Source organism: Stegostoma tigrinum, chromosome 12 (genome assembly GCF_030684315.1).
Source record: "Stegostoma tigrinum isolate sSteTig4 chromosome 12, sSteTig4.hap1, whole genome shotgun sequence".
Lineage (NCBI taxonomy): Eukaryota > Metazoa > Chordata > Chondrichthyes > Orectolobiformes > Stegostomatidae > Stegostoma > Stegostoma tigrinum.
The window spans coordinates 48189462-48202378 of record NC_081365.1 but is presented as its reverse complement, the minus strand read 5'-3'; the positions used below and the strand labels follow the sequence as shown (position 1 = coordinate 48202378).

Below are 12917 nucleotides of genomic sequence, written 5' to 3'. Positions count from 1 at the left end.
TCTAACATAGTGCTAGCTCTCTTCCACTCAGTGGATCTCACAGATCAGGGTGGGTCTTCTCCTAGGTCTTCTTGGGTTGCTGCAAAGTTTTCTGCCATGAGTCTTGCTATAAGTTTTCCCAACAAGTCTTCACCAGTCTTTGCTAAATCTTCAATGAAGCTTAACTAAGGGACAGGCTTCGAGGAGCGCATATTTTTCTCTTCCATCACCCAATACTTTCAGAATATTCTGTGGCCTTTGCTGAATGGGGGTCATGGACCGGGTTTACATTGGGTCATGCTATCACCATGTTGCCATGCTGGGAGTTGTAAAGTACACATACTCAGGCAGTCAAGCTGCCAGAATGTCTGATCAACGCATTTCCAACATGCAGGCTTTGGGTGGTTGTAACTAGCTTTCCTTGAAACTTTGTAAACTCTTTGATCTTGATATTTCCTATTCATTGTTGATAACTGCTGGCTGCTGTTTAACTTAGTTTGGTCAATTTTCCACAAGGTTTGATTTCTCCGGCTGTGAATCAATTTAGAATGTCTATTTTTGGGGCCATGTTCGCTTGACCATAATTTAAAATTATCTCTATTAGGTTTTGAGGTTTTGGGCTGCTTTTCAGTTTAGAGTTAAAATTAAAACATTGCTAGAACTGATTCAGCATAGATGACTTCCTCAACGGATAAGGTATTTGGTCAGCTTTGACTTTGACAACATCACTACCATTGTTTCTATATATTGTATCTGACAACTAAATATAAAACTATGTCACTTGAAATTACAGTTGTAACTTTGCCAATGCACATGAGAGTTTGGCTAATTAAATTCCAGGCTAAAGCTAACGCAGTATTCCAAACCTTTTCAAATTCAACACTGACGGAAAACAAACATCTGTCCAATATTATAAATCCTGCCATTTTATAGGATTTTAATTTAACAGGTTTTATAGATTTTTTAAAAAATCAACAAGCTGAATCCCAGCAAAAATAAACTAAAGTCACTAATTGCACAGTTCTTAGTAAAAGCAAGATAATAAACAACCAATGTTCTCATGTTCTTAAACATGCAAGGTTTTACAGCGCGTTCAAGTGCAAACAGTTGCTGCTGGAACTAGTGAGAGAAAATATGGTGGGAAAGCAGATCCAGGAGTTCCTCACACCAGCTTCCGCCTGCATAAGCGTAATCTCAGAACATCATAGGCACTGCCATTCTCCAATTGCTTCAGGATTCCAGCTAAAAAGACTGCCAAGATCCTATTGTTCAAGTCTTTTCACATACCAGATACCAGGGAGTTAAACTGAATGGACTTCAACCAGCCATAAGTGACATTTAAACAAATTCCCAGTGTTACTGGCTATGCGTGACACAAATAGGAATCATATATGCAATCACATATAGCAATTAAAGAGACACTTTAGAGTTTAATCATTGTGGTGATTTGAAGGGAAATAGCTGCAAGGAAGTTAAAAGATGCATCAAGCCTTTTAAAACAACATAATTTATTTAAATATACACAACTTTTGCAGACGCTGTTTGGGATGAATTGGAGGTAGGTTATTTAGGTGAGGCATCAACACAAGGAAATGGGCATTTGGGGTGGATGTGCAGCATGTAGAGAAAAGGCTCATATTCCTGAAAAGTGTTCAGTGTGATAGGGTGAAATATAGAGTCACAATACCAACTTCTGCTCAAAACATGGTGTGGATCCTGTACACACCCTCCTGGGTGAGAACTGAACCACATTTAGATTCAGACTTCAAGTCTTTGCTGCAGATGAATCAAATGCACCAAACAAGCTTTGTTTTTGTAGCTCACCAACACTGGACAAACATAGGGTAAACCAGTCAGCAGAAACGGAGGTGCAGGGGAACAGGAAAAGGAAGAAGGGTACAGCCCAGTAACCAGCATTATTCTTATAGAAAAAGCTTGCATTTATGTAGTCTTTTTCACAACTACTAATATCTCAAAATGCTTTTGAGTCAGCAAAGTACTTGTTAAAAATGTATTTATTCATTCATGGAATTTGATCATGGCTGATAAGGCCAGTGTTTGTTACTCATCCCTACTCGCCTTCTACTGAGTGTTTTGCTAGGCTACTTCTGCACAAGTTGAGAGTTAACCAAATTTCTATGCGTCTGGAGTCAAATGTAGGTAACAACAGTTAAGGATAGCAGGTTTGATTGCCAAAAGGATGTTATTGGACCATATGGACTTTTACTACGATTAATTATAGCTTCATGGTCCCTATTATCAGGAATAGCTTTCAGTTCCAATTTTTTTATGAGCTGAAATTAAATGACACTTGGAGTGGCGTGGTGACTCAGTGGTTAGCACTGCTGCCTCACAACCTCAGGTACCCGGGTTCAATTCCACCCTCAGGCAACTGTCTGTGGGAGTTTGCACATTCTCCCTGTGTCTGCGTGGGTTTCCTTCGGGTGCTCCAGTTTCCTCCAACAGTCCAAAGATGTGCAATCTAGGTGGCTTGGCCATGCTAAATTGCCCATAGTGTTCAGGGATGTGTAGATTAGGTGGGTTATAGTGGGATGGACTGTGCGGATGCTCCAAGGGTTAGTGTTGTCTTGTTGGGCCAAAGGGCTTGTTTCCACACGGTAGGGATTCAATGATTGAATCTATTTCCCTAGAACATTAACCTGGACTCCTGATTGCTAATCTAATGGCATTACTATTCCTCAACCAACTCCTCCTACTGTACTATTTGAAGTTCATTTACTGCCTGGAACATAATATCTGTTCCACTTGATCTCGTAAAATTAATATTTTATTGATTTCAGATTATTTAGACAGCTTTGCAATGGAATTTGTCTTTTTTTGATAGTAATTAATTTATTTGCTGAAGCACATGCGTGTAATTGGTCATTTCATTCTACCTCACAGAGATACGAAATTTCATCATATTTGCAACTGTAAAGAATATGATATATACTGGTGCTAACTTCAAGAGGTCAATCTACTTTGGACAATCTCAGATCATGGAAAAAATTTTGAGAATATCGCAACTTTCATTTGAATATCAGAAAAGCAAATCATGATTAAATCGCTCTCATGTATGCAACTATTTTTATTGATCACCATTGAATTTATGCAATATAATGTTTAAGGTATATTTTCCTCTTCAAAGGGTTTACACAAAAGCATGCACCATGTAACTGTATGGCAAGTTACAAGCTGTTCTGGTTTATGAATGGGTTTTACTTTCATAACCTGTAATTTAGCAAATCTCTGTATTTTTCTCACATCCATTTTTCACTATTTGTGTTACCGTAACTGGTGTCACACTGGTATCAGTAGAGTCAATTTGGAAGATCCAAGTTGTACTACAGGTTGAACTACATTTAAAAAGAACCAAAAGAACTGCGGATGCTGTAAATCAGGAACAAAAATAGAAGTTGCAGGAAAAGCTCAGCAGGTGTGGTGGCTTCTGTGAAAAAAAATCAGAATTAACATTTCGGGTCCAGCTGGAAGAACTGGGAAGAAAATATGGAGGTTGGATGGGATAGGGAGTAAAATGATAGGATAGAGCCTAAAGAGAGAGAACAGTTGGACAAACAAAGGAGTTGATAACAATCTGGCTGGGAGGGTGAATAGTTGTTAATGGGGACTGTTAGTGACTAACAACAGTGGGCGTGTAATGGCAGGCTATGTGATAATTCGGCCTGGTGTCTGTGTTAGGGGAATGGGACATGCGAGAGTTTAGGCCCTGAAATTATTGAACTCAATAGTCAGTCTGGGGGGCTGCAGGATCCCCGAATAGAAAATGAGTGCTGTTCTTCTAGCTAGCATTGGGCTTAGCTGGAACACTGCAGTAAGCCAGAGACAGAGACGTTGGCCAGGGAACAGGATGGTGTGTTAAAGTAGCAGGCAACGGGTAGCTATACTGAATTTACTTTATTTCTGATTTGAGGCAACAATACCAGTTTGAAAAAAGTCGCACAGCTCCTCTGTATTACATTTGGAAGTTAGATTGGAACATATTGTCTACACTTCCAAACCAACCTAAAAACAATTTCTATCAGTGCAAAAATACCAGTGTAATTGTGCCTTTCCAAATTACTCTGTGTAGCCTTGACAAAGGTTTCTGCATGACCTTCATATTATCACTTCATCTTTGCTTTCTTCTCTACTTTATTGAGTGATTTAAATTTGTTCTTCCAATATAAGAAATATTACTTAATCAAACATAGGAGTCACTTACCATTCACGTTTAATGCCAAAAGAGCAGTTGCATGATAAATAAAACCCATCCTGACAACAGATGTATCTCACAGTACTGAGGAAGGGTCACCGGACCCAAAACGTTAACTCTGATTTTTTTCTTGACAGATGCTGCCAGACTTGTTGAACCTTTCCAGAAATTTTGGTTTTTGTTGTTGTTGTTGATGTGTCTCACAGCCTTGCTTGTTCTTTCTTTATAGCTAATTTCAGTGTTACATGCAAAAGTGTTACTGAACTGACAGAGAAGTCAAAATGCTGAAATAAATGTTGCATCCGGTGTCATCATACATCTGTCATTAACCACCAAACCACCAACCCACTTATTCTAATTTACACATTTGAAATGATACTTACCTCAAATTCAAGTACAGCTTTCACATTGTTAACCATTTTATGCCTTAATTCTATCAATGTCCATTATTAAAACTTCAATTGCTCATTTTCACAATGCCCTCCAAACTTCCAGGAACTAAACTTGCAAAAGGGGTTGGTTTATTGCATAACCTATTCATCAGAACTTTGTCTTGTGTGTAACCAAATCAGCCTCACTGTGTAAGAATGATGAACTGAATGGACTGAGTTTTACTTTACCTGGCCTTCTGTAGTGTTGCTGGTCAATACATGAAAAATTTAAATTCAGACCCTTTCAACTGTTAAAATATTTCTATTATACAATGCTCATGAATTAAGCCAAAATAGCTATATCTGCTCTGCCGAAGGGTCACCAGACCAGAAACTTTAACTCTATTTTCTCCCCCACAGATGCTGCCAGACCTGCTGAGCTTTTCCAGCAACTTTGTTTTTGTAGGTATTTCTGTACTTACATTTTATTTTAGAAATCTAGCCAGCAATTTTTTTTCAATTAAGGCATATACATTATTAATATAGTTTGAGGACTGACATACAGGATTATGAAAATTATTCAGTTGAAGTGCTGAGTAGATACCAAGGCCTAATTTTCTTAAACCATTACTGAAAGTATGCAGTGGGATATTTATTTTTCAAACCACTTGCTGGCAGTCCCATGTTTTAAGCTAAGTAAACAGTCAAGGCTGATAGACTGAGGAACTGCTTGGACTTAACGGTAAGTCACATATTTGTGTTTATTGCTGTCAGGATTTTGGTTCTTTGATATTGTTTAGAGTTCAGGTGTGCTTAGCTTATGAAGGGATAAGTTAGCTAGCTCAGCCTTTGCCATCTTTCTGAGAACCCATTCAGCGGATTCCCAGTGAGAGCTGATAAGCCACAACAGATATTGTATCCGAGAGGTTTCTGGAAGGCTTCCTCTAAACATTTCCTGAATGTTGCGTTTCTGAGAAGATCCCAACGACAAATACATGTGTCAAGTGACATCCTGTTATGTGGTGCAGGGATGCCGGACTGAAAGCCATCTGGAGCATTTCATTCATTATCTTTTTATTCTCTGAGAAGTAACAAATACTTGGGAGAAGAATTTTTTTACAAAGTGAGTCTCGACAATAACACTTCTTGAGAACTCTGATGAGTGCGCAATGCAAAGATTTGACAAAATGCTAAAGCTTCTTTGTGTCTCTTTTAACTGATAAGTGTGTATATTTGTGTATATTTTGAGTTATTTAGGAAAGTAAATATTTGTAGTTCCATACATTAAACTGCATGCTAATCAGCTTTATCAAATCTTAGTTCTGTATTTATAATAAATCAATAATTTTGTTGTTTGTCAAACTAAACTTGATTGATTAATCATTTTATTTTGAACCCAATAAGGATGAATTACGGAATTGGCCCCACCAGTAGATGGGTAAATTTGTGTTGTCACCAGTGGATCAGTTGAACTGGAGGGAGACAGTTCACTCTTCCAGCCTCGGTTATAACAATTTAGACAAAAGATATAAACATATACACATGAACTTTTTAGAGAATTTGAGTTAAAACATGTTGACTGTTTTGGAATAAAACATATTTGTGGTTGGGTGAGTAAAAATTCCAAAATATTACAGCATTAGTAGCAAATATATAGGACTTGCAAAAAAGAAATATTGCCCAGGCTGGGTGTCTAGATTGCTCCATTCCCTATTGCATCATAATATGATTTGATTTTTTTTTAAAAAAAGGTTGAATTAAGAGGTAAATAAAAAAAGACAGGCTTCAGCTGCTCCATGTTTTAACGGCCTTCTTTAGAATTAATAAAATTCAAGTTGTATTGATATAATGATTTATCTTTGTTTTTATAATTCCACTGATATATTAAGAAAAAGCTGAATATGTTGCAAAATCTTGGAGGTGGCATCTTACTTAATATTGTAGTGCTCTTGGACAAGCATAAACATAAGTTCTAACCACAAAACAATTCACTGATTAAGATATTAATTTTGCAGGAAACTAGTTGCTAAGTAACCATTAGAATATGTGATATATTGAAAAACATTTTATTAATAGAAGAAGTATCTGTATTGTTTTATCAACTGGGAACTTACTCAATAATGCATATAAATGTGCTTGACTTAAACTCTACTCATTCATAAATAATTACAACTTAAAATTATCAGAAGAGATTTCCTGCAACATTTTTGACATTCTTCACAATGTGATTTTTTTTATCAGATGGATTGACACGTTAGATTACTTACATCAATTTCATCATAATCAACTTATGATATGCAAACATAGGAACTGATTTTCATCTTTACACTGAATGTTCTGTGCTAAAAGATATGCAGTGGTGCAAGTGAAATTGCTAGTAGATTTAAAGAGTTACATGTGCATTTATTCTTGTTAAGTTCTGATCTTGGGGCAGCTTGAGGTAACGGAAGATACTATGGAATCAGGCCTAATTACTAAATGCACAATGCTGTTACAAACCCCTTCTGCTTTTGCTCGTACTAGTTCTTGATCTCATCCAAAAACAGGCTAGATCATTTGGGTGGCTACAATTTTTAGATTGAGATGCTTAAAGGGATTCCCATGTGTAAAATTCTAGAGGATTTTGTGCCATTAATGATGTATTCAACACTGAGTTTTTTTGCTACATCGTCAAATTCCAAAGGTTGTCAATGTGTGGAATGTTCAGTAATTATAGAAGATTCCATCATCACACTTCTGTTTATGTTACAGTCCTTGTAGCTGATAAAGGAGGATTGGCAGCAAGAAGAAGGAGCAAAGACAATACACAACAAGGAGAGAAAACAGAAGGAGGCCTACGTATACAAATCCATACCTTCCCAACACAATGAAGCTGAGCAGCACAGACCTACAGTCAACTGGCAATGCATAGGGAAGCTGTTTTGCCAAAAAGGCTGTCAGAGAGTCATGTCAACGTCTGCAACAAAATCCACAATCAATAGCATGATGCCAACTTTCACAGGTTGATTACCAGGAACATGATTTTAAAGTAAAATTGAGCTATACATACAGTCTCATAGGGTGCTTAGGCATCCATTTTTTTGTTATGGTAGACAAAGCTGTTTTCTGAGTTTGTTATGGTTGAATTGGTTTGCTACTTACCTTAATTATCTCAGAGTGATGCAGAGATCTTTCTGAATTCAAACAGTTTAGTGACATGACTTAAGACATACATGCAATTACAGACAAGAACAGCATGTCTTTTCTCTCTCTCTCACTGTCTAGAATTTTCTTTACGATTCAGAAGTCAGTCACCTGACTCTTCCACCAACAGGATAGGGCAATCAATGACTTGTCTGATCACTTAATCAAACACCACTGTTGTAAATAATTAAATGACTGAATATCTACAACCCTCTGGGGAAGAGAATTCCAAATATGATGCTATTCTTTGAGTGAAGAAATCCTTCCTTACTTCAGTCTTGAATGGCTTTTCCATTAGTTTGAGACTTTACTTTTAGTTTTTAGACCCTTACTCACAAGGCAGTAAAAATATCCTTTCTTCATCCACCTTGTCAAGACCTTTAGGAATTTTGGAAGTTGCTTTTAAACTTTAGAGAATACAGACTGAACCTTCTCAACTCTCCACAAAGGAGGGTTCATGCCAGGAATTAGTTTCATGAACTTTCACTGCACACAGTTCAGCAATGGCAAGTATGCTCCCAGTCAGAGGTCAAAACAGCATAAAATGTTGCAGGTGCAGTTTCATCAAGGTTCTAAACAATTGAAGTGATTCAGATTTACCCATGTACGCAAATCTGATTGTAATAGTAGCCGTCCTAATTGCTTGTTGGATCTGCATGTTGACTTCCCTTGACTTAAGCACAAGAAACCTAGTTTTCTTTGGATATGCATAATATCCAATCTCTCATGTTTTAGAAAAAGCCCTGTGCCTTCATTCCTCCAACCGAAGAAGATAACTTCACACTTATCTACATATACCCCATACGCTATCTCCTTGCCCGTTCACTCAGCCAGTCCGTACATTCTTGAAGCTTCTTCACATCCTCTTCATAGCTGATATTTCCATTAAATTTTTTGTCATCCACAAATTTGGAAATATTACATTTGTGCCCCACATCCAGATCACTGATATATGTTGTGATTTGCTGAGTCCCAAATATTGATCCTTGCCATACCCAATAGCAACCTAAGAATGACCTACAGTCTTTCCATGGAGTACTGTACCTCTGCAATGCTAATGCCATGGTCTCAGTAAACATTTTAGTATATCATTTTTGGATGTTGAAATGGAATTCTTTTAAAGGTCAAAACTCTGGTGTGGCTGCACTTGGAGTATTGTGTACAGTTCTGGTCACCGCATTATAAGAAGGATGTGGAAGTTTTGGAAAGGGTGCAGAGGAGATTTACTAGGATGTTGCCTGGTATGGAGAGAAGGTCTTCCGAGGAAAGGCTGAGAGACTTGAGGCTGTTTTTATTAGAGAGAAGAAGGTTGAGAGGTGAATTAATTGAAACATATAAAATAATCAGAGGGTTAGATAGGGTGGATAGGGAGAGCCTTTTTCCTAGGATGGTGATGGCGAGCATGAGGGGGCATAGCTTTAAATTGAGGGGTGAAAGATATAGGACAAATGTCAGAGGTGGTTTCTTTACTCAGAGTAGTAAGGGAATGGAACACTTTGCCTGCAATGGTAGTAGATTTGCCAACTTTAGGTACATTTAAGTCGTCATTGGATAAGCATATGGACGTACATGGAATAGTGTAGGTTAGATGGGCTTGAGATCGGTATGACAGGTCGGCACAACATCGAGGGCCGAAGGGCCTGTACTGTGCTGTAATGTTCTATGTTCTATGTTCTATGTTCTATGAATCTGACTTGTTAGAGATGAGTAATCTACTAAAGAGATTTATAAACTGGCTGTCAATCCATTTTGCTTTATGACTGGCCACAAGAGAAACTGATGATTTTTAAACAAGATCTTTTGATTATTAATTGTTCATCTTTTATTTATAAAACAATGCAATTGCAACATGTCTGCTGCAGCTAACATAGCATTTCCTGTTGTAGTCAAGGTCACTGTAGCCCAACCTGTCTTTGCCTCTGGCTGTTGGCTTACTCCCACTTTGGATATCTTTGTCAGGTTTACAGTTATGAAACCATTGGATGAATAGAAAGAAGGAAACTGTTTCTAGTGGTGCTAGAATCAAGAATGAGATGCCCTGGGCACAAAGCGTAAATATCATGTTTGTTAAAGAAATATTTAGCCCTCTGAATTAAGGAACAGCAGGATAGTGATAACAAGGTGTAGAGCTGGATGAATACAGCAGGCCAAGCAATATTTTAGGAGCAGGAAAGCTGACATTTCAGGCCCAGGCCCATTATCGGAAATGGGGGAGGGGGAGAGGGTTCTGAAGTAAATCGGGAGAGAGGGGGAGGCAGATCGAAGATGGATAAAGGAGAAGATAGTTGGAGAGGAGACAGACAAGTTAAAAGGGTGGGGATGGAGCCAGTAAAAGTGAGTGTAGGTGGGGAGGTAGGGAGGAGATGGGTCTAGACCCAAAACATCAGCTTTCCTGCTCCTAAGATGCTGCTTGGCCTGTTGTGTTCATTCAGCTTCACACCTTCTTGGCAGGATAGTGATTTTGGTTTAGATATACTGGGGGATTGCACTTAGGTTCAGGGCAATATTGAATTGACACACAGCTCCCTTCAATTCCCATGCCCACCGAGGTTATCATGCAAGTCCAGCTTTCAACTTCACCTGAGGAGTGCTGACCTTCTAGTTAAAATCACTACCAGTCATCTGTGTCTAATGAATGATCCCTCCCTATGGTCCTCTGGGACTATGGCAACTTTACTTCTCTCGTTTATGTAGATTTTAACATCTCACATGGGAGACTGATAAAGAAATTAAAAACACATGGGATCCAGGGTAATTTGGCATGATGGATCCAAAATTAGCCTAGTCGTGGTAGACAGAAGGTGGTGATAGAAAGCTGTTTGAGTGACTGGAGGCAGGTATCAAATGACAAACCTCAGGGATCAGTACTGAGCTCCTTACAGTTTTTGTATGTTAATAAATTATTTAGAAGGCAATGTGAGGGAATTATAGGTAGGTGTGCAGATGACGTGAAGTTTAATTGTGTAGTTAATAGTGAGGAAAGAAGAAGTTAAGTTAGAGTAATACATAGATGAGTTTGTCAGATGGGCAGATCAGCAGCAGATGGAATTAATCTTGAAAAGTGTGAGGTGTTGTGCTTTGGAAAAAAACAACAAGATGAGGGAGTATTTAATGAATGGCAAGACCCTAGGAAGGTCACAGGGAAGCAAATATCTTCGTGAGCTTGTCCACAGATCCCTGAAGGCAGCAGGTCCGGTTAATAAGGTGGTCAAGAAGGCATATGGGACAAATGCCTTTATCAATCAGGCCATAGATTATTTGAGCAGGGAGGTTACATTAAGACTGTTCAAAGCTTTGGGGTTGGGCCACAACCAGCGTATGAGTGCAGTTCTGGCCACTGCACTATAGGAAGGATGTGATTGCACTGTGGGGGTTGTGGCCATGAGATGTATCCTGAGTTGGAGTATTTTAGCTGTCATGTTGGTTTTGGATGTGGGACCCTTGATGTTCATCAGTAGCTGTCTTAGGGTGGTTGTCGTTTTGTGGGATACTCTGATACCTAGGAGCAAAACTAGGTTAATATACAGAATATCTTGCAAGGACTGTGAAGAACATTACGTAGGCCAAACTGGAAGAAAATTGACAATACGGATACGTGAACGCCAACTAGCGATCAAGAGACACGACCAATTCTCACTTGTCTCACTACACAGGGGCAATGAGGGATATGAATTTGACTGGGACACACATCCATAATTGCACAAGCCAAACCGAGACACACCAGGGAATTCCTGGAAGCCTGGTATTCCAACCGGAACTCCATCAACAAACAAATTGGATTAGACCCTGTGTACGAGCTACTGAGAAACAAAACTGGAACTAATACCAACCACCCCAGCAAACTGAGGCATATAAATAGCAAGTGGGACAGAACACCAACGCTTCACCAGAGGTGCAGTGATGATGTTACCTAGCAAAGTGATGAAACACCTGCAGCTAAACCCACTGGCCCAGTGAGCTTGTCTAGAATCTCAATACTACCCTTTCACCAAACAGCCAGAATTCACAATTCTATCTATAGCTACAATGTTCAACTTTCTGAGCAAAATGAACAATTCAGTGACTGATCTTTCTCACCCTTGTGTATCTGTGTTACATTACTAATTCTTACTTTGTATTTAGTATTTAATAAACTCATTCTTTGTTAATTTAGGAAAGCCTGGCTCCTATGAAAACATACGTTCATATGAGTACGGGAGGAGGAAATCCCCATAAGAAGAGATCCATTTCTAAATTGAACTGTTTGCAACCAGTTGAGGGGGTGGTGAATAAATAAGGGGAGCCAGTTAATGTTCTGTTATCTGCAAGCTAAATGGTTTAGGGGTATGCTGTCTGGAACCATTATAATTTCAAAAACCTTATCTAGATTATGGGTGCAGACTGTTAGTACATGTAAGTAAAAAACATCACAGAGACCACCATCAGCTTTTCACAGTGGAGGTTGAGAATTCTTTAGCTATGCCAGCATGTCAAAAGCAGCTCTCACAATCGATAATTCTGGAATTTTTTGCAAGTTTACCCAGCATTCTTTAAAACATTATTATATGCACAGCGAAGGTGGCAAAATTGTTTGGAAGTGCGGAGGTTGGTGGGGTGGTATATGAGAACCAAATATCTCCCCATCAGCCTCTGCATCCAACATATCATTCTCCGCCACTTCTGTCACCTATAATCCAACCCCATAGCCAAAGAGATATTTCCCTCTCACCTCTATCTGCCTTTCATAGGGACCACTCACTCCATGGCTCCCTCCTCCACTCGACAGTCCCCACTAACCCCACCACCCCTGGCACATTTCCCTGCAACCGCAGGAAGTGCTACACCTACCACTATACCTTCCCTCTCACCTCAATCCAAGGCCCAAAGCAAACCTTTTGCATCTGACAGGGATGTACAGGGATGTTGACCAGTACATCCTCCAACTTGGTCTACTGTACCTGTTGCCTATGATGTGGCCTCCTCTACATCATTGAGACCAAGCACAAACTCCGGGACCATTTCATGGCACATCTGCACTCTGTACACAACAAATGACAACACCTTCCAGTCGTCAACCATTTTAACTCCCCCTCCCACTCCCTGGGTGACATGTCCATCCTGGGCCTCCTCCAGTGCCACAATGACACCACACACAAACTGGAGGAACAACATCTCATATTCCATGTGGGGAG

At 39.2% G+C, this 12917-nt stretch overlaps 1 protein-coding gene and 1 long non-coding RNA gene across 2 annotated transcripts in view; one reads left to right on the top strand and one right to left on the bottom strand.

The window, feature by feature from the left end:
- Positions 1–4442, bottom strand: part of LOC125456797 (uncharacterized) — a 64949-nt gene extending 60507 nt beyond the window's left edge. The window contains exon 1 of the mRNA XM_048540205.2: positions 4202–4442. Within this exon, the coding sequence (XP_048396162.1) occupies positions 4202–4250 (49 nt within the window). The 5' untranslated portion in view covers positions 4251–4442. The remainder of the gene's footprint in view (positions 1–4201) is intronic.
- LOC125456798 (uncharacterized) overlaps positions 1–8746 on the top strand; it is a 110935-nt gene extending 102189 nt beyond the window's left edge. Inside the window, exon 4 of the long non-coding RNA XR_007248515.2 lies at positions 7315–8746. This is a non-coding gene — a long non-coding RNA (uncharacterized LOC125456798). The remainder of the gene's footprint in view (positions 1–7314) is intronic.
- Positions 8747–12917: the final 4171 nt, after the last annotated feature.